This window comes from Myotis lucifugus, unplaced genomic scaffold (assembly GCF_000147115.1).
Source record: "Myotis lucifugus unplaced genomic scaffold, Myoluc2.0 scaffold_229, whole genome shotgun sequence".
Classification (NCBI taxonomy): Eukaryota; Metazoa; Chordata; class Mammalia; order Chiroptera; family Vespertilionidae; genus Myotis; species Myotis lucifugus.
The window spans coordinates 1,831,135-1,854,889 of record NW_005871277.1 but is presented as its reverse complement, the minus strand read 5'-3'; the positions used below and the strand labels follow the sequence as shown (position 1 = coordinate 1,854,889).

The following is a 23,755-nucleotide window of genomic DNA, read 5'->3' as shown; positions in this document are numbered from 1 at the left end:
TTCCTGTGTCCTCTCTCCCAGGCATGAGGCTGCCAGCCAGCACACACCCAGAGATTATACTCTGACCGAGGAGGTGTCAGGTTGTACATTGTTTCCAGAGCCGACACCCCACCCCCATTCCCAGTCCTGGCTTTTCTCTTCCTAATGAGAGAGGACAGTGCCACCCAGGGACTTTCCCAGAACCCCTTCTCTGCCATCTTCTACCCCCTCCTCCAGGAAGTCTGTCTTGATCTGGCTGTTCTCAGACTCTATGGCAGTTCTGTCCAATAGCACTTGTACAATGACAGCGATGTTTTTTGTCTGCGCTGTACGACACAGCGTAGCCACAGATGACTACTGAACATTTGATATGCGGCCAGTGCGACGGAGGAACTGAATTTTAAATTTCATGTTAATTTTAATTAATTTAAATATAAATAGGCGTATGTGGCTATGGTTCCCATATTGAACAGTAACCCACACACTCCTTGGCAAAGACCATATTCATGCGTTTTGGTCAGTGTATATTTATCCACTTTGTTTCTCCTATAATTTACCTGCTTCTTGATAATGACAGCCAATATAATCTTTGAAACATTTTCCCTCAAATCCTTCAGATCTTAGCTTTCACATCAACTCCTCTGAGAAGCCATCCCTACCATCCTTGACCACCATGCCTAGCCCTGAATCTTCTCAAGCACTGATAACACCACAGTATAATTGCCCAATTACTTCTCTGCCTCACTTTCTAGACTGTGAGCATCTTGGGAGCAGAGAGTAGCAGAGAACCTGAAACAGTTGACACTCAATAAATATTCTTGCAATTCAATGTTGAATAAATGTTTTCATATGATACAACCAGCACCTGGTTCACAGTAATGATACTAATGGAAGCTATCATTTATTGAACAATCCTACGATAGGTGCTCTATTATCTCCCTTTTGCAGATGAGGGATCTGGGGCTCAGAGAGGTTAAGTAAATTGCTCAGGGTCACACAGCCAGCATCTCTGTTTGAGTTCCCCCAGAAAACAGAGCCTGAGGCAAAACTTCTCAGCTAATGCTTTACTAGGGATGTAATCTGGACCCAACAGAAATGAAGGAAAGGGGACTGTGAGGCAGGGAAGGAGGAAAAACAAATACAAATCATGCCTTACGGAGCTGGCCACAGAGTCTCAAAAACACACATCCGGGAGTTCTGTCACTCAGGGTGTGTCTGCAGAAGCCACGGGAAGCACTGCAGGGAGGAAGGGCAAGCACTTCATCTGCAGCGTGTCCCATCTCCTGTCCCCTATTAGTCAGAGTTGAACCCAACTGCTCCTCACTCCTGGGTTGTGTCACCTGAGCCTTAGGGCAGCCAAAAGGGAAGGCAGTTTCTTCACCTGAGTCTGGGAGAAGAGGCCAAGAGGTCCTCCCCTCCCCTGCCAAGAATTCCGGTCAGGGCGGCTTGGGCGACAGCTGGGGATGCTGGGAGACTGGGCCATAACTCAGACCATGCCACTTCAGGCTGAGCTGGCCACGTGACTGCAACTGACCCAGGCCACCCACGGTGGGAGGCAAGCAGAGACCGCATGGCGTCCAGTGCCGCGGGGTGTCCAAAGGGTACAGCTGAGCACACCTGACAAGGTGCATCAGTCAAGCCTGCTACAGCGAGTAAACATCACAACAGCTCGGACTCAGTCCAAAGCCCTTGAACAAATATTAACTGGGAGGGAAAAAATGTATAAATAAATGACTGAACGAGTGGGAAAAATCCCTGGCAGTCACTTATTCCAAGTGTCCTCATTTTATAGGTGAAGAAACTGAGGCTGAGAGAGGCAGAGACGCCCTCACCAAGGTCACCCTAGTGTAGTGGCAGAGCTGGGACTTGAACCTCCATCTCATGGTTCCCTGAACCCTCCAACGGCTACGTGCTCATTTGTCAGGCCAGCATTTCTAGCATTACAGTGACACATCTGGTTTTCGCCTGCCCAGCATCCATCCTCCAACCTCTGCCACCAGCACCTCGGTTTTCCTCCTAGAAATCACCCCACCCCCACCTTTACTCCTTATAGTTCCAGGGGGGTGAATGAACCTCCTGACACCCTACCCTGTCCCCAATCTCCAGCCCTCAACACCAACCCTAGGGTAGATAGGATCTAAGTCTGGCCATCAGAACATCTCATTTCCCTGGCCACAGTGATTGGCTCCCGAGTGGGCACGTGACCTAACTTTGTCCAATGAGAGTTCATCACAATATTTGCTGCAACTATGTGCAGAGGAGCTTTTTTTTAATTTTCCCTCTGGGGTTGCTGAGCCTCAGAAGGTCAGCCTGGAGCCACCAGAAGCCAACACTGTAAGGGAGCATGTGCCCAAGAGTGAAGCCACCCCAGCAGAAAACAGCTGAGAGATGGAGAGAGAGCAAGGTTCTGAGCTGGTTGCTCCCCATGCCTAAAGCTGCACCGTAGCATTTTCAGTAGGCAGCCCAATACATTTCTACCGGAGCTAACTGGAGTTGTACTTGCATTGCGTACAGCAGAAAACAAGCCCAGCACCCGCTCTGCCAGTCTGACGCCGGATGCTGGGATACAGGCTTTTCAGATGCAGTGCCCATAACTTTCACAGCCTGCAGGGGAGATCCTCAGGACCCGGAGAAAGACGTAAATCTGTTGGCAGCACTAGAATGACCAAGGCAGGAAGGTAGAGGGCACAGTGGCAAGAAGGTCCACGCCTGAGGTTTAGCTGTGGCTCGGTAATCCCTGTTCACGCCTTCTCCACCCAGAAGCACCACACCCTCACCCGCTTTGATTTGGGGCTGGCGTTTCCCTCGTTGCCCAGCCCACCAGACGGCCCGGAGTGAAAGGCTGGTGACCGAAGGAAGTGGGAAGAAACATACACACCCCCCAGCTTATCACACACCTGGGCTCTGTTCGCCAACCTGAGTGTTTCCCTCAAAGGCAAGGAGACATCTTACGAGGTCACAGACTTAGTCTAACACTGGAGTCCGAGCAGAAGAGGCCACGGTAGAGGGGCTTGACCTGAAGCGCGGTGAGTCTGGAAGCAAGAGTGTTCTGAGGTCAGGGGGGAGGAGAGAGGGGAGTATTTCCCAGGGGCCATAATGCGCTTCGGGTCCGTGAGCCCTGGAAATTACATACACTATTGTGTGTGTGATGTGGTGTGTGTGTTATGTGATGTGGTGTGTGTGTGTGTGTGTGTGTGTGTGTGTATGTGTGTGTGTACACAAGCCTGCATGGGGAATGCATCCATAGTTTTAAATCATATTTTCAAAGAAATCCATCACATCTGAAAGGTTAGGTTGCTGGTGCAGGACTTGGCCATCCTTTCGGAGGTGGGTGTCTTAGTCTGTTCAGGCTGCTGGTAACAAAGTACCACAGACAGGACGGCTTGTAAACAACAGGAATCTATTTGTCATAGTTCTGGAGGCTGGGAAGCAAGTCCAAGATGAGACGTAGGCAGACTTGGTGTCTGGTAAGAGCCTACTTCCTGGTTCCTAATGGCCTCACAAGGAGGAAGGGGCAAGGGAGCTCTCTGAGGTCTTTTTTATAAGATACTAATCCCACAGGAGTGCACCACCCTCATGGTCTCATCACCTCCCAAAGGCCCACCTCCTACGGCCATCACCTTGGGGGTTAGAATTTCAACATATGAATTGGGTGGGGGGGGGGGCACACAAAGACTCACTGCATTGCAATGGGGAAACTGAGGCTCTGAGCCATTACACTGCATGAGACCCAGCTCACACAGCCAACTTGTACCAGAGCCTGGAACAGAACCAGAAATCCAGCTTACCCGGCTGTGCCACTGGGAGGAGACAAAGGGTGCAGGTTAAAGTCCTCCCCGGTCCGACTTGCCCATCTTCAGATCTCAGCCTGGACATCATGTGCTCCCGCTCCATGCTGCCCCCAACATGGCCCTGCACTTTCTCTCGGTGTGGGGCATGCCTTTTGCTTCTGTTAGTCAAAGGGCTGGTGAAATGCACACCTCAAACTTCACTTAGGCTACATCACACTCAGAAACCCGTCCCTCTCCTAGCAACCCTGCCTCCCCCATCTCAGTGATGGCAGTGCCCCTGTCCCAGGTGCCAAGGTCAAAAGCCCTGGGGGCATCGTGGTCACTCCATCAGCAATTCCGGCTGGCTTGACCCTTGACCTTCAACAAAGATCTAGACTCCATCCATCCGCTCCTTGCCCCGTCCTCCCTGTCCCTCCATCCCACCCAGCGGTGTCCCTCACCTGACTGTCTGAAGCTGCCTCCTGACTGCTTCTCCCTTGTCCTCCCTTCCACCTACTCTTCATCCAGCAGCAAGAGCGACCTTAAAACACAAGACAGGTCATGTCACTCCTCGGCTCAAGACCATCGGCAGACTCCCCAGCTCACTCAGAAGTCCAAGCCAACGATCTCCATTGCCAACGCGGCCCACCACTCACCCCCTTCCTCTTTCCTCCCAGTCACCCGGGCCTTTGCTTCCTCAAACATGCCAAGCACTCGCTCACCTCAGGGCCTTTGCACTGCTCCTTCCTCTGCCTGGAATATTCCTCCCCCACACGCCCACATGGCTGCCTCCCTCAGCTCTTGCTCGAAGGTCACCTTCTTTGAGGCTTCCATGACCATCCCCCATCGCTCAACATCCCTCTCTCTGCTTCATTTTTCTCTGGCACTTATTAACATCTGCCACCTTATTTGTTGACTTGTTTGTTTCTTACTGTCTTCCTCCCAAAAGTGCGAGCTCCGTGAGGACAGTAATTTTGCTAAATCCCCAGCACCTAGAATAGTTCCTGGGTGGATGGGTGGGAGGGTGGGGTGGATGGGTGGATGGAAGGACAGATGCGCCGTATTTGTTCTACCCTGTTTATTTGTCTAGCCCACAAAGCCCTAAGCTCCTGGAGGGCAGGGACTTATGTTCTGTTCACACTGTATCTGCGAGGGTCACACAGAGCTGGGCACGTGTACACTGAATAAATGATAAGCCCCTTCAGCTGACCAATGGGGATATGGAAGCCAGGATAAGAGAGGGACTTGGCCTGGGGACATAACAAGGCACTAGCAGCCACCTCTGGACTCCCAAATCCCAGCTCTCCCGCGCTGGCCGACGAGGGCTCCCCAGGGACTGTCCATGCTCCCTGGCCGCAGCAGTGGGAGGGGCAACTGCCCGGGCAGCCCCAGGAAACCACTGGGGTATTTGGCTTTTAATCTAACCCTTTAATATCGCTTTGGGCTTAGGGCCCAGAGTCAGGTGCCCGATTCCCGGGGTGAAAGTCCCTGGTCCGCCACTCTGGCGGGTGTAAAATCAGCCTTCATTTTGTCATCTGTAAAATGGGAACCAAGACAACAGGACTTAGCACCCAGCAGCCGTGCGGCTTAAATGAAACAAGATGCTCCACGTGTGTAGCACGGGGCTGGTGGGTGCTCCAGAAGCGCTGACCGCCACTGACAGTTACTGCTGAGCAGGAGGAGAAATTGCCCAGGCCCTTGCAAGCATCCCTCAGCTGGAGCCCAGCTCAGGGGAGCCTGGCCGGATGTGGTTGTGGGTTATAATGCCTCATTTAGCTTTCTGGGCACCTGGACAGTCAGCGTGATTTTCCCAGGTGACATTGAGCACATTATCTGGAGAACAAAACTCCTTTCAAGGTCAGAAACGCCCGGAGAGCCACCGGGACGGCCAAAGAGGCGAAATCACGGGCCTCGGTCCGCCTGGGCTCCCCGGCTTCCTGGCTGGAATTACACCCCTTGGGATCCTGCCAAACCCCAGGGAGAGTCCGGTTTTGGTGGAGGAGGGAAAAAAAAAATCCATCTTCCCTCATTCAAAGGGCCACCTCTCACTTGCTGGAGAGCAGCCATGAGGTTATTCTAATCCTGGGAATAAAAAGTCTAGGCAACATAACCTCGGCCTACCTACCTGACCAGGCTTCTCTCTCCTTCCCCCTGCAACACACACGTGATTTTATCCCTTTTGACCTTCACAGCAACCCCACCCCCATTTTCCAGAGAGGTGAGGGGACATCCCCAAGGTCACAGCACTGGACAGGGGAGGATGTGGTCTGTCTACAACATCACCTGCTCAGTGACGGAACCCAATGCCACCTGCCCCTTGGGGTTTCTAATCTGCTCTCACAGATGGAGAAACTGAGGCCCAGAGAAATGGGGCCACTTGCCCCAGTCACACAGCTGGGAAACGGCAGAGTGACTGGCCGGCATCCAAGCCCAGGGTTCCTGCCATGTGTAAAGTGCTGGCCAGGCTTTAGTGCCTAAAGTGAAACTAAGGTTGAAAAGGACGGGCCCTGGGAAGTCTGCGTAGATGCCCTTGGCTTGGCTGACAGCTCAGCTGCTTTTGACCTTGAGCGCCCTTGGGTAGGCTCAACCCTCTGGGCTCAGTTCTGGCCATCAATGACAGCGTGGGCATACCACCTTCCTTCTTCCTCTATTATTGTGTAGGTGAGACGTTATGTTGACTCACTTTTTCATTTAAATAAATTCCAATTGTAAATGGGCAATCACTTTTGTGCCAAAAACAAAAACAAAGCCATCACTACAAATACAAGGAAAATCCAGCTGCATCCCCACATCCCCGCTTGACTCTGCCGCCTGCTCGGGGCTCCCTGTCGTTGTGAAAGAGAGAGGGTGACAAATCAATGCCTGAGAGGAGTTTAAGACCCAACAGCTTCCACAGAGACTTAGTCTTAGATGTAGAGAGGGATGGAAGGAGAGCCGAGAACTAAGCAATTCCGGCATTCTATGACTGAGTGACTCTGAAGGTCCAGGTGCCATCTGAATATGTCCCCCAAGGACCACCGGAGGCACCGTGGCATCCACATTCCTCATTTGGAAAACTCTACAGCAGGTACTATAGAGGCCCTTGCAGCTCGAGGTTGTCACAAACTCTCTGTATTTGTTGATGTGTGTTGGAGGGGGCTGGGAGGAGGGTGGGGAGGGAAGGGTGTCATGCTCACCCCTTCAGGGAGGGGTGGAGGGGACTCTAAGGGGTGCTTGCTGGTTAGTGGTTGAAGTGGGGTCTCGCCTTCCCTTTGGAGCAGTTTGCACTCCACAATCGCACTCTCCCTGTCCTCATGGTTCACCCTCAGTTCTCCATCCATCGCTGGAGTCCTTCCCTTCCTTCCCCACCTTCCGCTCCTCTTCTCTCTCGGATCTAGCCATGGGGACACAAACTTGGGGAAGAGGAGTGGTAGGGATATGGCTGGGGGAAGAAGGGGTGTTTCTATAAATCAGGGGCAGGAGTACTGGCTTCTATTTCCAGTTCTCCCCTGATGTGTCAGGGGATCTTGGGCAAGTCACATAACCTCTCTGGGTCTCCATGTGGTTTTCTAAAATAATGCCACTTACTTAAATGAAAGATACCTGCAAAAATACCTCTGAACAAAAAGATATACATTAGATAATTAAAGCGGTCACTGATTGGCAGGGGTTAATGGGCAGGGTGTTGCTAGAAACACAGCATGTTTGTGTGACTTAGAAAAGGTGACTCCTCTGGGCAGATAGAAACAGTCCTTTTGGACAGTGCAAGGCTTGATGGGCAGAGAGAATGAATGAATGAACGAATGAAAGAATGAATGAATGGAACTGAGGGGGCCTTACATGGAGCAGTGATGATGACATGCAGTGCAGGGTGGGATTATTCAAAGGTCTAAGCACTAACATTTATTTGGAGATTTGGGGTCCCTGCTTCCAGGACTTGTTGGGACAAACCACTTCTCCACACCAGTTGTTAGCATCTCCCATTGCATCGTGAGGTCGAACGGAGTCGGATGACCTGGGGTATGAACATAGAACCACATCCCTAGCTTGGGGGGGGTGGGGTGGGGGGGGCACCTTTAAAAGCCCCGTTCCTCTCCTTGCCCCACAGTCTCCACACTAATCTTGCTCGTTGACCCCCAGGTCACTGACACGCCACGATGGTGGGCAGCGTGTGGGTTGCTCTGGGACTCTCCCTGACCTGCATCTCGGCCCTCAGCCTCCTCTCCCCTGCCTGGTTCCAGACGCCCACCTTCTCCTTTGGCGTCCTCTCCTACTGCTCCTGGCCTCAGGGTGACAGCTGGAACCAGAGCTGTGGGATCTTCAGGTCCCTGGATGACATTCCGGACTTTGCCTGGAAGGTGAGTCCTCTGCTCATCAATTCACTGGGACCTGGGACCTGGGGTATGAGGGAAGGGGGACTGTCAAACCCACGGGCGCGAAACAAAGCTGCACCACCACCACCAGCCCTGACCTGAGCCTCTGACTCGGGGGGTGGGGGTGGCCGGGGTGGGGGGAGGGCTGGGTCTGGCTATTTGCATTTTAGCAAACACCCAGGATGATTCTAAAAGCAGCTGTCAGCCCATATAGCACCTTTGTACAAATTAAGACAAGGGGCCCCTTCTTTAGGACACTAAACTGCCATCTGCTGGAGAATTACTGTAATCAATATGCAAATCTATGATCCCCGTGCGTCTGAGTTGTGCCTTGTACAACCTGCACACGCCTACCTGGCCACCCTCTACGCACTGCTGGGTTGGAAAACCACAGCCAAGGTGTTGGAAGTCTCAGGTATGAGGCACATAACCAAATTCAACAATGGGGGCAGTGGGCCAGGACTCCCAGTCCAGTACCTGTAAGGAAAATTATACAGCCTTCAAAACCGGTAACGACAAAGGTGATCCGCCGTATAGCAGGTAGTCAGTATAGGTCGGGTGTGGTGGTTGTACACCCAGATCTTAATCCTGGCTCTACTACTTAATTAGCCGTGTGCCCATTGGCCAATGACCCTACCTCCTTGGCCCTCAGTTTGCTGACGTGTAAAATGGGGATAAGAGCACAGACCTCTTGGGGTTTCCAGGACTCAGTAGCAGGTCAATATGCAGGGGAACATCCTCCTGCCCCCACCCAGTCAACACCCTGCCCCCTCCTCTCTCCTCCTGGCAGGTCTCAGCTGCGCTTCTCCTGGGAGGCTGGCTCCTGGTGGCCTTCCATGCAATTCTCCTCCTGTCCTGGGTCCTGGCCCCCAAAGAGCTGTGCCCAAGGAGGGGCAGTGGCAAAATGCGGGGGGTGCAGGCAGCTGCAGGTAAACCCACTGTCACATAGTAAGCAGCCCAGACATGTTGTGGAATGAATGATGAATGAAAGGGAAAAACCTGTCAGCAGTCTGCCCTCCTGGGTCAAATCTCAGAGATAAGCCCTAGGAGTGAGAGTAGATTCTTCCTGGTCCTTTAGCAAGCCAGAAATGGTCAGGGGCGGGGGCGGAGGGGATGCTATCCTTAACAGCACCCTCTCCTGCCCTGAGCTAATCTCAGTCCTAATGGTCGGTCCCCCTTTATTTCTCTCTTATCCATTCACTTTGCATCATCTCTACCTGGACCACCACACACAGCTGGGCAGCACGGGTACTGCACAGGGTGCCAGCGGAGGGCTGACAGACGCTGAAATCTAGCCTACGCTCCACTTGCTAAGCTGCGAGACTGCAGGGTTGCATCTGCCCTGAACAGTTGCTTTTCCCTGACTCACACTTAGTCTCTGTAATGCGCTAGCCCAGGCCTTGATGGTAATCATACCCAATTAATTCTCCACCATCTTTCATCTGCAGTAGAACAATAACCACCTCATGGACCCCTCTGCTGCCTGCCACCTTAGAAGGTTTGCCACACACTGGCCAAATGGGTCCTGTTAAAACTGACATCAGATCCTGCCACCAGACAGGCTCATCCACCCTTCATTGACTTCCTGTCTCACGGAGTAAAATCCAAACTCCTTATGGTGGCCTATGAGGCTCCACCTGATCAACCCCCCATTCTCTTACCAACCTCACCTCTGGCCCCCTCTGCCAGGCTCCACGTGCTCCAGCCACCCCGGCCTGCCTTCTGTTGCTCATATACACCCAGCCTGTTCCCGCTGCGTGGACTCCTGTTCTCACATCTTCACTTATCTTGCTTCCCTACTTCATTAAGGGCTCTGTCTCAGCGAGGTCCTCCATGGCCTCCAGGTAGGAGCTCCCCTCTCCTTAGATTCTCCTGCTTGTCTTGCTTTGTATTTTGCACAGCACTTACTACCTGAAATCTCTTATCTGCTTTCCTGATTACCGTCCAGTTCTCTCCACTGGAACATCAGTCCCATTAGGGTGAGGATATGTCTATCTTAATATCACCAGCATCTACCACGGTGCTTTGCACATAACAGATGCTCAATGGTTGGAGATACAGTCCTTGTCCCAGGCTTGCACAGTGGCTGGTGAGGATGGGGTACATCAGGCATGTACAACTAATAGATATTTGGCACAACGGGGGTAAGCACAGGGTGCAAAGAAAAATTCCAGGACGGTGAAGGATGTTAAAGAAGGTGTCCTGGAGGAGGCATCACCTGAGCTGAGTCTGGAAGGACAAGTGGGAGTTGGTCAAATGTAGAAAGGCATTTCATGTAATGGAACATCAGGGACAAAGGCACGGAGACAAGAGAGCAGGGGTGTGCAGGGAACTGCAAGGAGACTGGTGTGGCTGAGGAGCAGCAAGCGAGGCTGAGGGTTCACCTGATTCTCCCGCACTGGGAGTGCCCAACGTGAGGAGGTGTCTGGCCCATTTCCTTAGCATCATCAGTGCCCACAACAGCACCTCTAACAATTGTGGTGAATGAATGGGTGGACTGGTGAATGAATGAATGAATGAATGGGTGGGAGGGTAAGTGGATGGATGAATTGATAAGTGGACAATGGATGTCTTAGTAGATGAATGGATAAGGATGAATGGGTAGATTGGAATATGAATGGAAGGTGGAGATGGATGGATGGATGGATGGATAGATGGATGGATGGACGGATGCGGGGGGCAGGTGGATAGATGTTTGGATGAGTGAATGGATAGGCAGATAGAGGGATGGAGAGAATGAATGAGAATATGGTTGAATGGATGGCTGAGTAGATGGACAAATGGGCACAAGGATAGTTGAGTGATGGGTGGATAAAAGGAAAGATGTGCTATTATGATATTAACTTTGCATGGTGACAGACCGTTACTAGACTTATTGTGGTGATCACATCGTAAGGTATATAAATGTCAAATCACTCTGTTTCAGTTGTACAACTGAAACTAATATTATATTGAATGCCAACTATACTTTAATAAAAAATTTTAGGGCTAGACAGGCTGATAAATTAGTGAATGAATGGATGAATGGGTGGATGGATGGATGGACGGACGAGTGGACAGGAGGGTGGATTAGTGAGGGAGTCAGGAAAGGTTAGCCCAGAGGCCCTGACACACTGGCTTTCTTCTTTGCTGTCTCCAGCCACCACCACTGTTTTGGGCCTGCTGGCTTTCCCTATCGGCCTGGCCTCCCCATTTGCCAAGGAGGCCTGTGGAGCCTCCTCTGTGTACCGCAGTGGACAGTGCCAGCTGGGCTGGGGCTATGTGACTGCCATCCTCAATGCAGTCCTGGCCAGCATCCTGGCCGTCATCAGGTGGCCCCGCACGACCAAAGTACAGGGGAGGACCATCCGCTTCTCCAGCGACACTGGGAAAATCATCCTTATGCCAGAAGGGAGGAAATAACATTTTCTCAGGAGTGAAAAGAGCCCATTTTACAGCTATACGAAATCACCACGTACCTAGGTTCAAATGCCACCTCTACTGCTTCCTTATGACCTCAGGCAAGCCACTTCACCTCTCTGGACCTCACTGTATTTTTCTGTAAAATGGAGGTGTGTGAAATATTGCCGACCTTATCCGGTTGTTATGATGGGAACTCGGGGAAACTGGGGTCATAACCAAGAAATCATCCCCACCTGGGGACGACTCTTGTGCATGGACCTTGGGGTACATGGTACACTGTTTGCAAAATGGCCTCAATGATTTCCCCACCTGTATCCACAGCCCTTTTTTAAATATATATTTATTGATTTCAGAGAGGAAGGGAGAGGGAGAGCTAGAAGCATCGATGATGAGAGAATCACTTATCAGCTGCCTCCTGCATGCCCCAAACTGGGGATTGAGCCCGCAACCTGGGCATGTGCCCTGACCATGACCTCCTGGTTCATAGGTTGATGCTCAACCACTGAGCCGTGCCAGTCAGGCTCACACCCCTTTTCAATGTCACTTTCCAAAGCCTCCCATGGAGTGGTGGAGTCTACTTCCCCATTCTCTGAGTCTGAGCTCAGCCATGTGACTTACTCTGACCAAGAGAATATGGTAGAAATGACCTGATGCCCATCTTGAGCCTTGCACACTTCTGCTCACCGTCTTGGAAATGCCGTCATGGCCATGTAAACAAGCCTGAGCGAGCCAGCTGGAGGACCTGAGACACAGGGCCCCGCTGCCCCACTGTCCTGGCCAACAGCCAGCCCAGCTGCCCAGCTGATCACAGACACATGAAGTCCATCTGAGACCAGAAGAACCTCCCAGCTGAACACAGCCCACATTGCTGACAGAGTCACCAGCTAAATAAATGTCTACTTTAAACCACTAGTCTTGGGGTGGTCTGTTCTGCAGCATTACTTGTGGGAACAGCTAAGAGACAAGGATGCGAAGTGATTCACCCGCCTTGAACTTGTGTGTCCACCGGGGATGTGAGCCACTGCGGCGGAAGGACGGAGTCTTCAGAAACAAACATTTCCTTCAAATTAAAAAAAAAAAATTCCCCCAAACACAGAAACAAAATCAACTCAGATTCACACACCTCTTGGTTTATATATGTTTTCTCTCTATATAGACACAACTCTTCAGTAAACAGTTACAAGATGTGCTGGTAACACTGAGAAAGGAGGGCACGCAGCAGACAGAACGACTCCCACACACTCAACTCTAGGACACGACGACGACGCGGCTCACGGACACCTGAAGAAGCAGAGAGCTGAACAGAGAGCAGTTAGTCCAAGCCACAACCACGACGTGTCCCAGGACACCATGAGAGAAGGCAGAGAGGAAATCTTGTGCTGTGCTGTGTGACTACTCTGTCAAAAAATAAGAAAGAACCAGAGGGTCTAGGCCCTGGGTTGTGCTAACGAAACATCCCCTGCTATGAGCAGCTATGTGGCAGAATGCACTTTTCTCGGAAGGGGACTTTCACACAGTTTTCCCATCCAAGGAAATTGGGGGACCAGGGTGAGAGGATGATCGCTCTTCGGAAGCAAGGGCCCTCTGGGCCTTGTCTGTCCCTCCCAGGACGCCCCACTAGGGGAAGGTGGGGACTCAGATGCAGTTGGAGGCGCTGTGACCGAGGGAAGAGCTTCCCCAGCACGCAGGGCAGGGGCTTCTCCGGTCCTGATTTGCTCAGGGTGGGAGGAGTAAGCACCCCGTGTCAATGCTTCAGTGTGTTACGTGTCTCCTGCCATCTCCAAAACCCGACCTGCCATTCCTGGGAAGAGCAGTTCCCCGGCTCTGCTGCCCCCGATTCTGGTGCATTATCAGAACGGAGTGGGCAGGACCACTTTCCTGGAGGACGGGTGGGCAGCTGAGCCACCGAACTCAGGATCTGTTTGTGGACTGGTGACCCTTTGAGAGAAGACGTGGCGGGGACCATTTCCTGACGGAGCCACCGTGGAAAACACACACATCACCCTGGCTTCCCTCCGTCTTCCTCTTCCTTCGTCCTGAGTGAGCAAGGGCACTTGGGGAACAGCTGCACCAACACACACATTCCGAGCTCCTGGAGCACCAGACCCCACGTGTGGAAGGAGAGGCAGTCTTTCCTGGGGGGACCACAGGGCGCTCTGGGTGAAACCCAGAAGAGCCCCGGACTGTCTCCCACCTGCAGACACTTCTGGGATCCCACTGCCCCGCAGGGAGACTCCCTTCTTGAAAAGAAGTCTCTCCCAGAGTCAGGTGGAGGAGAAAAATGAGAGAACACAGCAAACGGAATCTCACCCCTCAAGGGGAGACGTGTGAGGCCTCCTGCGTGCCTTTCCTAAATGGGAGGGGGCCTCAGGACACAGGCAGCTTAGGTAGAAAGAGAACCGGTTGGGAGATTCACTGGTAGCCCCTCCTCTAAGCCGTGGGGACATTTGGCAATATCTGGGGACATTCTGGGTTGTCACAATGGGGTGGGGAGGAGGGTACTACTAGCATCTGGTGGGTAGAGGCCAGGGATGCTGCTCAACATCCTATAATGTGCAGAACACCCTCCCGCCCCCCCGCCCCAAAAGGATGACCCAGTCCAAATGTCAACAGTGCTAAGTGCAAAAACCTTGCGGCCAGCCGGTCTTCCAGGCTGTTCTGGAACATCTGCAAAGGCCCCTTCCAGAGTACAGAGGGCACCCCACAGACTCCTACACCAACGTCCAAAACAATCCCATCCAAGTCTCATCTGACAAGACAGTCTGGAGGGATGGGGAGAGAAGAACAGAGAAGACGTCTGGAGGCCTTGAACAAAGACGTTCCCTCCATCCACCGACAGTTCCCGCAAGGAGAAATCCCAGACACGGGCGATCTTTGGTCAAACAGGAAAACGTAAGGCTGAACTCAAGGGGCAAGCCCTCGACCCCACCTGCCCGACGGCCAAAGTCGGGCCAGTTTCTCTTTGCACAGAAGTCCATGCTCACAGACAGACACCAGGACCTCGCTCCCCAGGTGGCTGGGAGGAAAAGTGGGCACGACAGGCAGGTGGCAGCTTGGCTGGCGCTGCCTGAGTGAGGCGGCCCTCACTTGTTCTCAATCAGAGTCTGCACCTTGTACACGAGGTCCCGGGCCAGCTTCAGGATCTGCTTGGTGTTGTGTCGCTCGGCCATTTCTGAAAGAGCAGAAGGGGACAGCTCGTGAGCCTCCCTCTGTTTCCATCCTCGGGACACACTTCCAGCACCTGGAAGGGTCTCTGGGGTGTTCCCATCATTGTCCTCTGACTTCAGCCCCAGAGGGATCAGGAAGCAGAGACCGTGGGGAAGTCCTGAGGCACCTCTGGACCTCAGTTTCCTCGTCTGTAAAATGGGGATTGTAACAGTACCTGCTTCACTAGGTTACTGTGAGATCAAATGAGATGACGTTGGTTCAGTGCACGCTTAAAAATGTTAGGTCTTCCCATCCCCTGGGAACTTTAAGAAAGCAATGCTGGGCACACAGTAGATGCTTAGAAGTGTCAGGGGAAGGAAGCAAAAGAAGTGTCAGGGGAAGGAAGCAAAAGAAGGGGGAGGGAAAGATGGAAAGCAAAATAAAAAAATAAATAAGGTTATCAAGAGCCACACAAAATGGTGAAATCTTTAAGGCAGAATAATCATAAACTTGGACATATATCATAAGGAAGTCATTTAGCAGAGGAAAAAGGTAGTAAGACCCTGGTTCCCGAACTGGGTGCCGAGGTACCTGAGAGCACCACTGTGAACCCAGAAAAATTTAGAGGGAAACGCCGCAATAGGCCACATCTATTGAACACGAGAGTGAGTGAGTTCACTAACTATATTGTATTCCTGTCCATGATTTTATAGCTTTGCACAGCTAGGTTTTCAGAAAGCGGATGAAAATCACATGGCACAGGGAGTGAAGGTGGTGGTGTCAACCAAATTCCAAGGCTTGAGAAGGCGGGCCAAGCCCAGCGGGTGCACACCCCCCATCAGTAACTGTACTTATTAGCACTAGGGGTAGCTGGGTAAGGGGCATCAGGAACACTTGGTACTCTCTTTGTAACTTTTCTGTAAATCTACAATTATTCTAAAATAAAATAATGATGTTTCCAGGGGAAGGTCACAGATGGCTTTTTTTCTCCTTTTGCTTTTTCCGAAACCTTCTTTGGTTAAAAAAAATGTTATAAGTAGTAAAAACAGTAACAACAGCTTCCTGCTATGGGCCCCTCATATGGATTAGCTATCATGCGATGGGCTTTATTCATGTCTCATTTAACTCTCCTGACATCTTTGTGATTGAGGTCTAGCACCATTTTCATCCTCCAGGATCTGAAGCCCAGAGACAAGAAGCCATTTGCCTAAGGTCCCCCAACTCCTGAGTGGCAGAGCTGGGATCAGAATCCACATCTGTTCTGATTTCCAAGGCTATACCCTTTTTATTCACGTCAACTGCCTTCCTTTGCTTGCTTTTCCTACACACACCAACCCTCTGAAGCAGACACTGCTACCCCATTTCACAGATGAGAAAGCAGATGTTTAGAGAGGGAAGTGACTTGTCCATGGGCGCAGCTGGCTAGTGGCAGAGCCAGGGTTTGCCCCGAGCTCGATTTCAACACCCCTGCTCCTTCTGCCAGATCCCAGGGGAAGACATATCCTCAGCATTACAGGAGGTCGACTCATCCATTGGGAAGAGACACAAGAAGTGGGCAGAACCCCCTCCAGCCCCTCCTGTGTGTCAATCTCAGTAAATTTCCATCCCTCCCAAGGACCCAGGAAGGGGCCCTCTAGAAGCCTGCACCCCTCAGACGAGACCCCGGTCGTGTGGGTACCATTAAAGAACTTGATGATGTCTGTGAAATCCATGTTGTTCTCTAAGATGATGTCACGGTAGACCTCCACCAGAGCCAACGCGATGAATAGGACGTAGTGGGTGGATGAGACGTGTTTGGCTGCCCAAATGGTCTCCCAGACAGAGAAGACATCATCATAGACGAGTTCTGCCGAGACAGACACCAACGCACACACACATGGGGAGAGAGTCAGCCACAGGGCTCATGGTGCTGGAAAAATCCCAGGCCAGCTGTGCTCTGAGCTTCTGTCCTGGTGCAGCAGACAGAGCTCAAGCCAGGAGCTAGGAGACCTGGACTCTGCCATTTGACCATCAAAAGCCTCAGTTTTCCCCATCTGTAGAATGGGCTAACAAATAAGGTGGGTTGTAAGTTTCCAACTCTGACATTCTGCAAGTGGAGGAATTAAGCAGTTTGACTGACACTAACCTATCCTGGTTCTACCCCTTGACCAGTCTCCCCCTTTCTTCCTGTACCCTCCCATCTCTTTTAGCACCCATGGGGGGTGTATCTCCCCTCTCCCCTGTACACAGAATTGGCTGCTGCATCTGGGTCTAGTGAAGAGCTAGAATAGAGCAATGGTTAAGAGCAAGGCTTTGTATACCTAAAATTTATATAATGTTACTATGTAACCCCAATAAATGTCATTTAAAAAGAAAGAGAAGAGAGCAAGACTTTCTCTGCCCAATAAACTCAGTCTGAATTCTAGCTCCATCAAGGTGACCTTGGGCTAGATACTCTCTTTCCTCATCTCTAAGTGGGGTGATGGTGATGGTAGGAAAAGACTAACAAGATAATACATAGAAATGGCTCAGCACAGTGCCTGGCACTTAACGAACACCTCCGTATGTGTTAGATGTTATTCTTAGTATCATCCCAAATTAGCGCAATAGCAGTGTACTGTGTTCTCCATAATATCTAAGTCCCATGTGAAACATGCTCCAAAGAGTTCTTGGTCTCTGATAAGCAGCATCATAGAATGGAAGGGAAATGGCTCTATTCCTCCCAGCTCGGAGTTCAAATGTTCTCAGTCTCAGTTTCCTCATCTGTACAATGGGGACTGCAGTACTACTACTGCATGGTGTCACTGCAAGATAAGGTAGGCGAACTGATAATGAGAATTCAATAAGTAGGTGCTGCTCTCTTACACTAGCTTTTGCTCTGCAGTATCTTTTCCCTGAGGTTCTGCTACAAAGAGACTGGGAACCAGGCCCCAGTTTGAAGTTTGTACCTCGTTTGAAATCCAGCAGGAACCAGCGGTAGCAGAAGTAGAAGTGAGTGTAGTCTCCATTCTGATGCATCAGCTCAAAGAGCTCTGAGTCCAGGATCTGTCAGAGGAAGGAAAGGTGGGCATCAGCCTCCTGAGGAAAGGCCAGACCAGAGGGGACAGCTGGATAAATGATGGTCCATCCCCATACTGGACACCATACAGCCCTTAATAACCAGGTGCAGTAAAAAATGGGCAAAGGATTTGAAGTAGAAATCAGCCTCGCTCAACCTAACCCAGTCATTTCTCCGAAAGAGATATGCAAATGGCCAATAAGCACATGAGTAATTCTCCATGTCATGAGTTATTAGGTAAATACAAATAAAACCATAATGAGATACTATTTGACACCTCTAGGAAGACTATAATAAAAATGACAGGCAGCAAAGTGTTGACAAGGATGGAGAGAAACTGGAAGCCTCATATGTTGCTGGTAGGAATGTAAAATGGTATGGCTGCATATTGATTTATATCCCCAAGAGAAATGAAAACATATGTCCACATAAAAACGTGTACATGAATGTACAACATTATTCATAATAGTCAAAAAGTGGAAACCACCCAAATGTCCATCAACAGATGAATGGATAAAAAAAATGGTATATTCACTCAATGGAAGATTATCTGGCAATAAAAACAAATACTACATGCTACAACCTGGATGAACCATGAAAACACTGTGCTAAGTGAAAGAAGCCTGACCCAAAAGCAACATATTGTATAATGCCATTTATATGAAATGTCCAGAAAAGGTAAATGTGTAAGACAGAAAGTAGGCTTGCGGTTGCCAGGGGCTGGGGAGAGGAACTAATGTTACTGGGTATGGAGTTTCTTTTTGGGAGGATGAAAATGTTCAGAAATTAGACTGTGATGTTGGCTTCACAACTGTGAATATTCTAAAACCCACTGAATTGTACATTTAAAAAGGGTACATTTTATATGTGAATTACATCTCAATAAAGGTGTGTGTGTGTGTATAATATACCCAAACATTACTTTGAGGAAAAAGACCAATACAACCAAACATCCTCTTAGGGCTGGGGCCGTGTCTTGGTCATTGTATGGTCATAGTGCCTGGACTGAGTAAATGCTCAGTGAAAATGAATCTGGTAGAATTGATTTGAGTTGTTGACTTAAGGTAGAGCTGAACTAAATTTTTTAGTTCAATTCAGAGATTAAGTGGACTTGAGTTTTTTAAAAATATATATTTTTATTGATTTCAGAGAAGAAGGGAGAGGAAGGGAGAGATAGAAACATCAATGATGAGAGAGAATCATTGATCAGCTGTCCCCTGTACATCCCACACTGGGGATCGAGCCCGCAACCTGAGCATGTGCCCTGACCAGGAATCAAACCCTGACCTCCTGGTTCACAAGTCAATGTTCAACCACTGAGCCACGCTGGCTGGGCAGACTTGAGTTTTTGAGTTCAACTCAGCTGGGCTGAGCTACTAAGTTGAGTTAAACTAGGAGTGGCTATTAAGTTGACCTGAGGCCCATTGGGTTGAGTTGGAATAAGTTATATTATTGAATAGGACTGAGTCACACCTGGATTAGTGACCTCATGTTGGCAAAGTGTGTGTCCATCGCGCCTCCATGGGGGAAGTTCTGGTTCATTCTCTTCATAAGCTCCGTGAAGCAGCTGAAGGTGAGGGCCTCTGGGGAAAGAGCACAGGAGCAACCATCAACTCCACCACTGCCCGAGGAACTGCAGGTCCCAAAGTCATGGTCGCAGGCCCTGAGCTGGCCACACATGAGAAGCACATGGACAATGGAATGCTGGTGCATCCATTCCAAGGCAGGGTTCATGAAATTCTCATGCCTGGGAACTTCTGTATTACAACAGCAAACATCAATATTGGAAGGATGCTATGTAAAAAAATGCTAAAATAATGTTGAGAAAAGCTGCTTTGAGAGTCACTACAAATATTAGGAAAAAGCTCGCTTTCCGAGGACGGCCACGGAGTGTGAAGCCGCCACAGGATCTGGAGCTGTCATATCCCCTCCTTTTCCACTTCCTGTTGCAACTAAATGCCATTTGTACCGTTAAAAAAAAAGAAAGAAAAGAAAAAGCTCTGAGAAGTCCTACAATAAAGAAATCTGTTGCATATTGTTCAACCCAGTGTTTTAAAAACTTATTTAAAAGGGGTACCTTTTTTCTCTTAACACCTAGTAATTTTGGGGAGAGTTATGAGGTTTCCCAAGGCATAGTAGGATCACATTCATTTTTTAGACTATTTTTTAAAACAGTTTAGATGTACAGAACTGAGAACAGAGAAGAGAAAATTTCCATATACCTCCACACCCAGTTTCCCCTATTACGAATATCTTATATCCAATATGGTACCTTTGTTATCATTGATGGCCCACTGATAATATATTATTTACTAAAGACCATAGTTTTTAACCTAATGCCCCTCTTCCGTTCCAAGAACCCATCTGGGGTAGACATATTTGTCATGTCTCCTTAGGTTCCGCTTGGCTATGAAAGTTTCTCAGGCTTTCCTTGTTTCTTATGACCTTGAGAGTTTTGAAGAGTACTTGTCAGGTATTTTCTAGAATGCCTCTCTACTGGAGTCTGTCTGATGTGTTTATCATGATAAGACTGCGATTATGGGTTACTGGGAGAAAGACCGCATAGGTCACGTGACATTCTAAGCTGGGCCTGGGTTTTTCCTTTAATTCCCATTCCTGTTTGTACCATCAGTGGCTAGCAACGCCCTGGCTGGGCGGCGGGCACTTGGCATTCAGAACTGGCCATCATGGAACAGAGGACTTTTTATTTCATGAGGACCCTGATGTGTTCACCAGATAGGCCTTCTCAGCACCTGTCCTGACACAAAGTGAAGTTCACCGCCCATCCCCGCCCCCCTGCAGTAGGAATGAAACTGCACCCCCAGCCCTTGGCAGGAGAACACACTCACCATCATCCAGAATGACCAGCAGTGGAGCCAGGAGGTCACACATGCCCTGGACATAGCCGATCTCAATGTGCTGCCAGATGTAGCTACGACAGAGACACAGGGGCTCAGTGTGGACACCCACAACCTGCCTCTCCAACCCATTCTTCCCTTGCCTCCTCTGTGGTCCAGCTCCCCACCCCTCACCTGGACCACGCCCTCAACCTCCTGCCTGCATCCCCATCCCCAATCTCACTCTCTTCAAACATCACATGCTCAGCACCAGGATGACCTTCCCAAAGCCCAGCTCAAGGTCACTGAGTGCTCAAAACCGCCACAGTCTTCCACTGTGTAACAAGACAATATCCAAGCCCTTAAATGGGGGCCCAAGGCACTTACAGTCCCTTCCCTTCCATATTCACAGTCTCACCCATCCGTCCCAGTATTTCTTCCTCTCTGGGCACATGGAACTATTTAACTTGCACAGATAAAGCACACGCTCATGCCCCTGTGCTTCCACAGTTCCCTCTGTCTTAAATTCCCATCTGCCACTTAAAAGTATTGAATATTTACTGAGCATTTACTGTTTACTCAGCCTACTATACACATATATTGCATCATTTAATTTTCAGAATAATACAAAAAAGGAACTATTATTATCCCATTTCACAAATGGAGATAGGCAGAGATAAGTGACACACACAGAGTCATATGCCTGATTATAAAGGACAGAGGCAGGATTTGAACCCAGGCAATCTCAGGGTATGTGCTCCTAACCTGTAGGCCAAATGGTTTCTTCAGTTTTTCCTAATTTTGTCAAAATCCATCTCGATTGTCACCACCTATGTGGTGTCTTCCATGATTTTTCCCAATGCCATAACCTGGCAAAAATCAGTCTATCCTTCCTTCTCCACCAGTAGTTTTTCATTTTAATGTGACATTAGTATGTTACATTATATTTGTACCTCCTAGACTAAATTTTGGTTGCTTGGGGGACAGTAATAGAGAATAGTTAAGCAGTGGTGCTTATTAATAAGAATGTGCTAGAGCGGGGATTAGTAAACCTTTTCTGAGAGGTCTAGACACCAATTATTTTCAGCTTTGAAGGCCACATCTTCTCTTGTCAACTGCTCAACTCTGCAGAAGCAGTCACAGCACTATGCAAACAAAGAGGCATGGCTGGGTTCTAATAAAGCTTTATTTACAGAAACAAGTGATGGGCTGGAGCTGGCCTGTGGGCATAGTAGTTTGCCAAACCAAGTTAGAGAAGCATGAAAAGAAGTCCAGGATGTATTACTGAGTGCAAAAATCAAGTTGTAGAGAAAGTTTGTAGTATAATTCCATGTAGGTAAAAAATTTTTTACACTATAAAACATGATGTTACTATATGTCATATAATATACTATCTATGCTATATATATAGCTTTAGAGGAATATTCCCTAACATATTAGCAGTACTTACTTCTTCTGGTGAGTGGTATTGATGGCTGGATATGGGAGAAGTTTCTCTTTATATCTATGAACTGATTTCCTTGGTTGATTTAGGTTTTTAATCAGCCTGGGTTACTTCCATACTTTTAGAAATAAAAATAACTTTTAATGAAAAGTAGTAAGTAGCCCCAGGTCTTGGCTTAATAAAATACAGCACAGATTCCAGAGCCCCAGAGATGTGGGGATGAGTTCCCGCTCACCTATAAAGGGGGATAATACTTACCTCAGAGGCTTGTTGTGAGGATTAAGAGAGATGATGTTGGTGAAGGGCTCAGGACAGAGCCTGGTATACAGTACATGCTTAATAAATGTCCTCTATTATTAACACTACTATGACTGTTATAGTGTCAGTGTGGGCTGGAATAAGATCTGGTGGGCACGGTGCCAGCTGCAGAGGCTGCAGTTCTAGCTGGGCTCTCCGCAGTCCACCTTCTACCCTCCCCATCCGATCTGATCCCCTACAGATGCAGCCCCGCCCCGGCCCCAGCCACCTGCACATGATGTTGCGCAGCTTCTCCAGGTTGGCGGGCGTGAAGTACCAGTAGTTGCGGTCGCACCTCTGCACGTCCTTCTCGATGCGGTGCAGGTTCACTGTGTACAGGTCCAGCAGCTCCGGCTGCCGGCCCACAGGAGGGGAAGGAAACAATTACACCCCAACTCCTTTCAGAGGCTAATTTTAGAGATTCTCACCCCTCCCCTTCCCCTCTCCTGTCATCACTGTAAGGACATCCTCTACCTGGCCCAGTTGAGGGTTTGTTTTGGTTTTTGTTGTTAGTTTTCTAAGAAATCCCCTTCACTTTGTATGAGGAATATTCTTTTAATTTTTTTCTTTGATAACACAAAGCAATCCTGAGGTGCATGGATGTATTACTCCCATTTTATAGATGAAGAAACTAAAAGAGAGTTGTAACTGTAGCTGGAAGTGTGTCCCTCTCTGCCGAAGACTGGATAAGTGGAAGAACTGAAGTCCGATTCTGGAAATAGGCTGGACCTGATGCCTTGACCCCAAAATCCTGATGACATGGCTCAATGATATGGCAAGAAAACAAAAGAACATCTAAAGGCCAAAATTAATCCAAAAAGGCAAGAAAATACCAAAGCTGGCTTTCGCTTGAGGGACGCTGCCAACACGGGAACATTTAAGCTTGGATTTAATGGTGCTGTGGTTCCCCCACCCTCAAGGTAAGGAGTCTAGTGAGACTTTCCACATGGAGGCAGGACTCCAAAGAGCCAGACTCAAAGATTTAGAAGATATTGGACCTGCGCATAAGTCAAGGTGCTCATCATCAAGGCCGCTATCGATTGATGGAGTGCTCACGATGTGGTAGGCACAGAGGACCTGACTCAGTGATTTTGAAAACAACCCAGGAAGACAGACAGGGAAACTGAGGCTCAGAAAGATGAAGGGACCTGTTTAACTGGTCACTCTAAACTCAGGACTGTTTGACGGCTAAGGCTGTGTTCTTTAAGTATTTTATCATCATTTCCCCCAAATGGGTTTCCACCGTGAACTCTCTGTGATGGGGAAAATGTAATGAACCAGGGTTGTCTGGAAACTGAGGTTTGGGGTGCACTCCCTCCCTACTGCAGCTGTAGGAAACTGAGTGGAGAATTCTAGACACTTACGGAGTAGGTGACCCCGCTGGATGACACGGGGGACGCCTCGTTGTTGGCAGCTGTGCTCACGGCCAGAGAAGCCAAGGCCGGGAAGAGACTCTCCATCTCGGGCTCCTCTGAGAGGTTGCCCTCACT

At 49.5% G+C, this 23,755-nt stretch overlaps 2 protein-coding genes across 2 annotated transcripts in view; one reads left to right on the top strand and one right to left on the bottom strand.

The window, feature by feature from the left end:
- Positions 1 to 7,885: 7,885 nt before the first annotated feature.
- Positions 7,886 to 11,503, top strand: TMEM211 (transmembrane protein 211). The gene is made up of 3 exons (XM_023762066.1): positions 7,886 to 8,086; positions 8,892 to 9,030; positions 11,241 to 11,503. The coding sequence occupies exons 1-3, from the start codon at positions 7,886 to 7,888 to the stop codon at positions 11,501 to 11,503; spliced, it is 603 nt and encodes a 200-aa protein (XP_023617834.1).
- Positions 11,504 to 14,105: 2,602 nt separating this feature from the next.
- The window catches only part of SGSM1 (small G protein signaling modulator 1), a 53,429-nt gene continuing 43,779 nt past the window's right edge, over positions 14,106 to 23,755 (bottom strand). The window contains exons 13-19 of the mRNA XM_023762065.1: positions 23,630 to 23,753; positions 22,495 to 22,619; positions 20,537 to 20,619; positions 19,161 to 19,270; positions 17,578 to 17,674; positions 16,329 to 16,496; positions 14,106 to 14,675 (exon numbers count right to left, since the gene is read on the bottom strand). Coding sequence (XP_023617833.1) covers positions 14,587 to 14,675; positions 16,329 to 16,496; positions 17,578 to 17,674; positions 19,161 to 19,270; positions 20,537 to 20,619; positions 22,495 to 22,619; positions 23,630 to 23,753 — 796 coding nt within the window. The 3' untranslated portion in view covers positions 14,106 to 14,586. The remainder of the gene's footprint in view (positions 14,676 to 16,328; positions 16,497 to 17,577; positions 17,675 to 19,160; positions 19,271 to 20,536; positions 20,620 to 22,494; positions 22,620 to 23,629; positions 23,754 to 23,755) is intronic.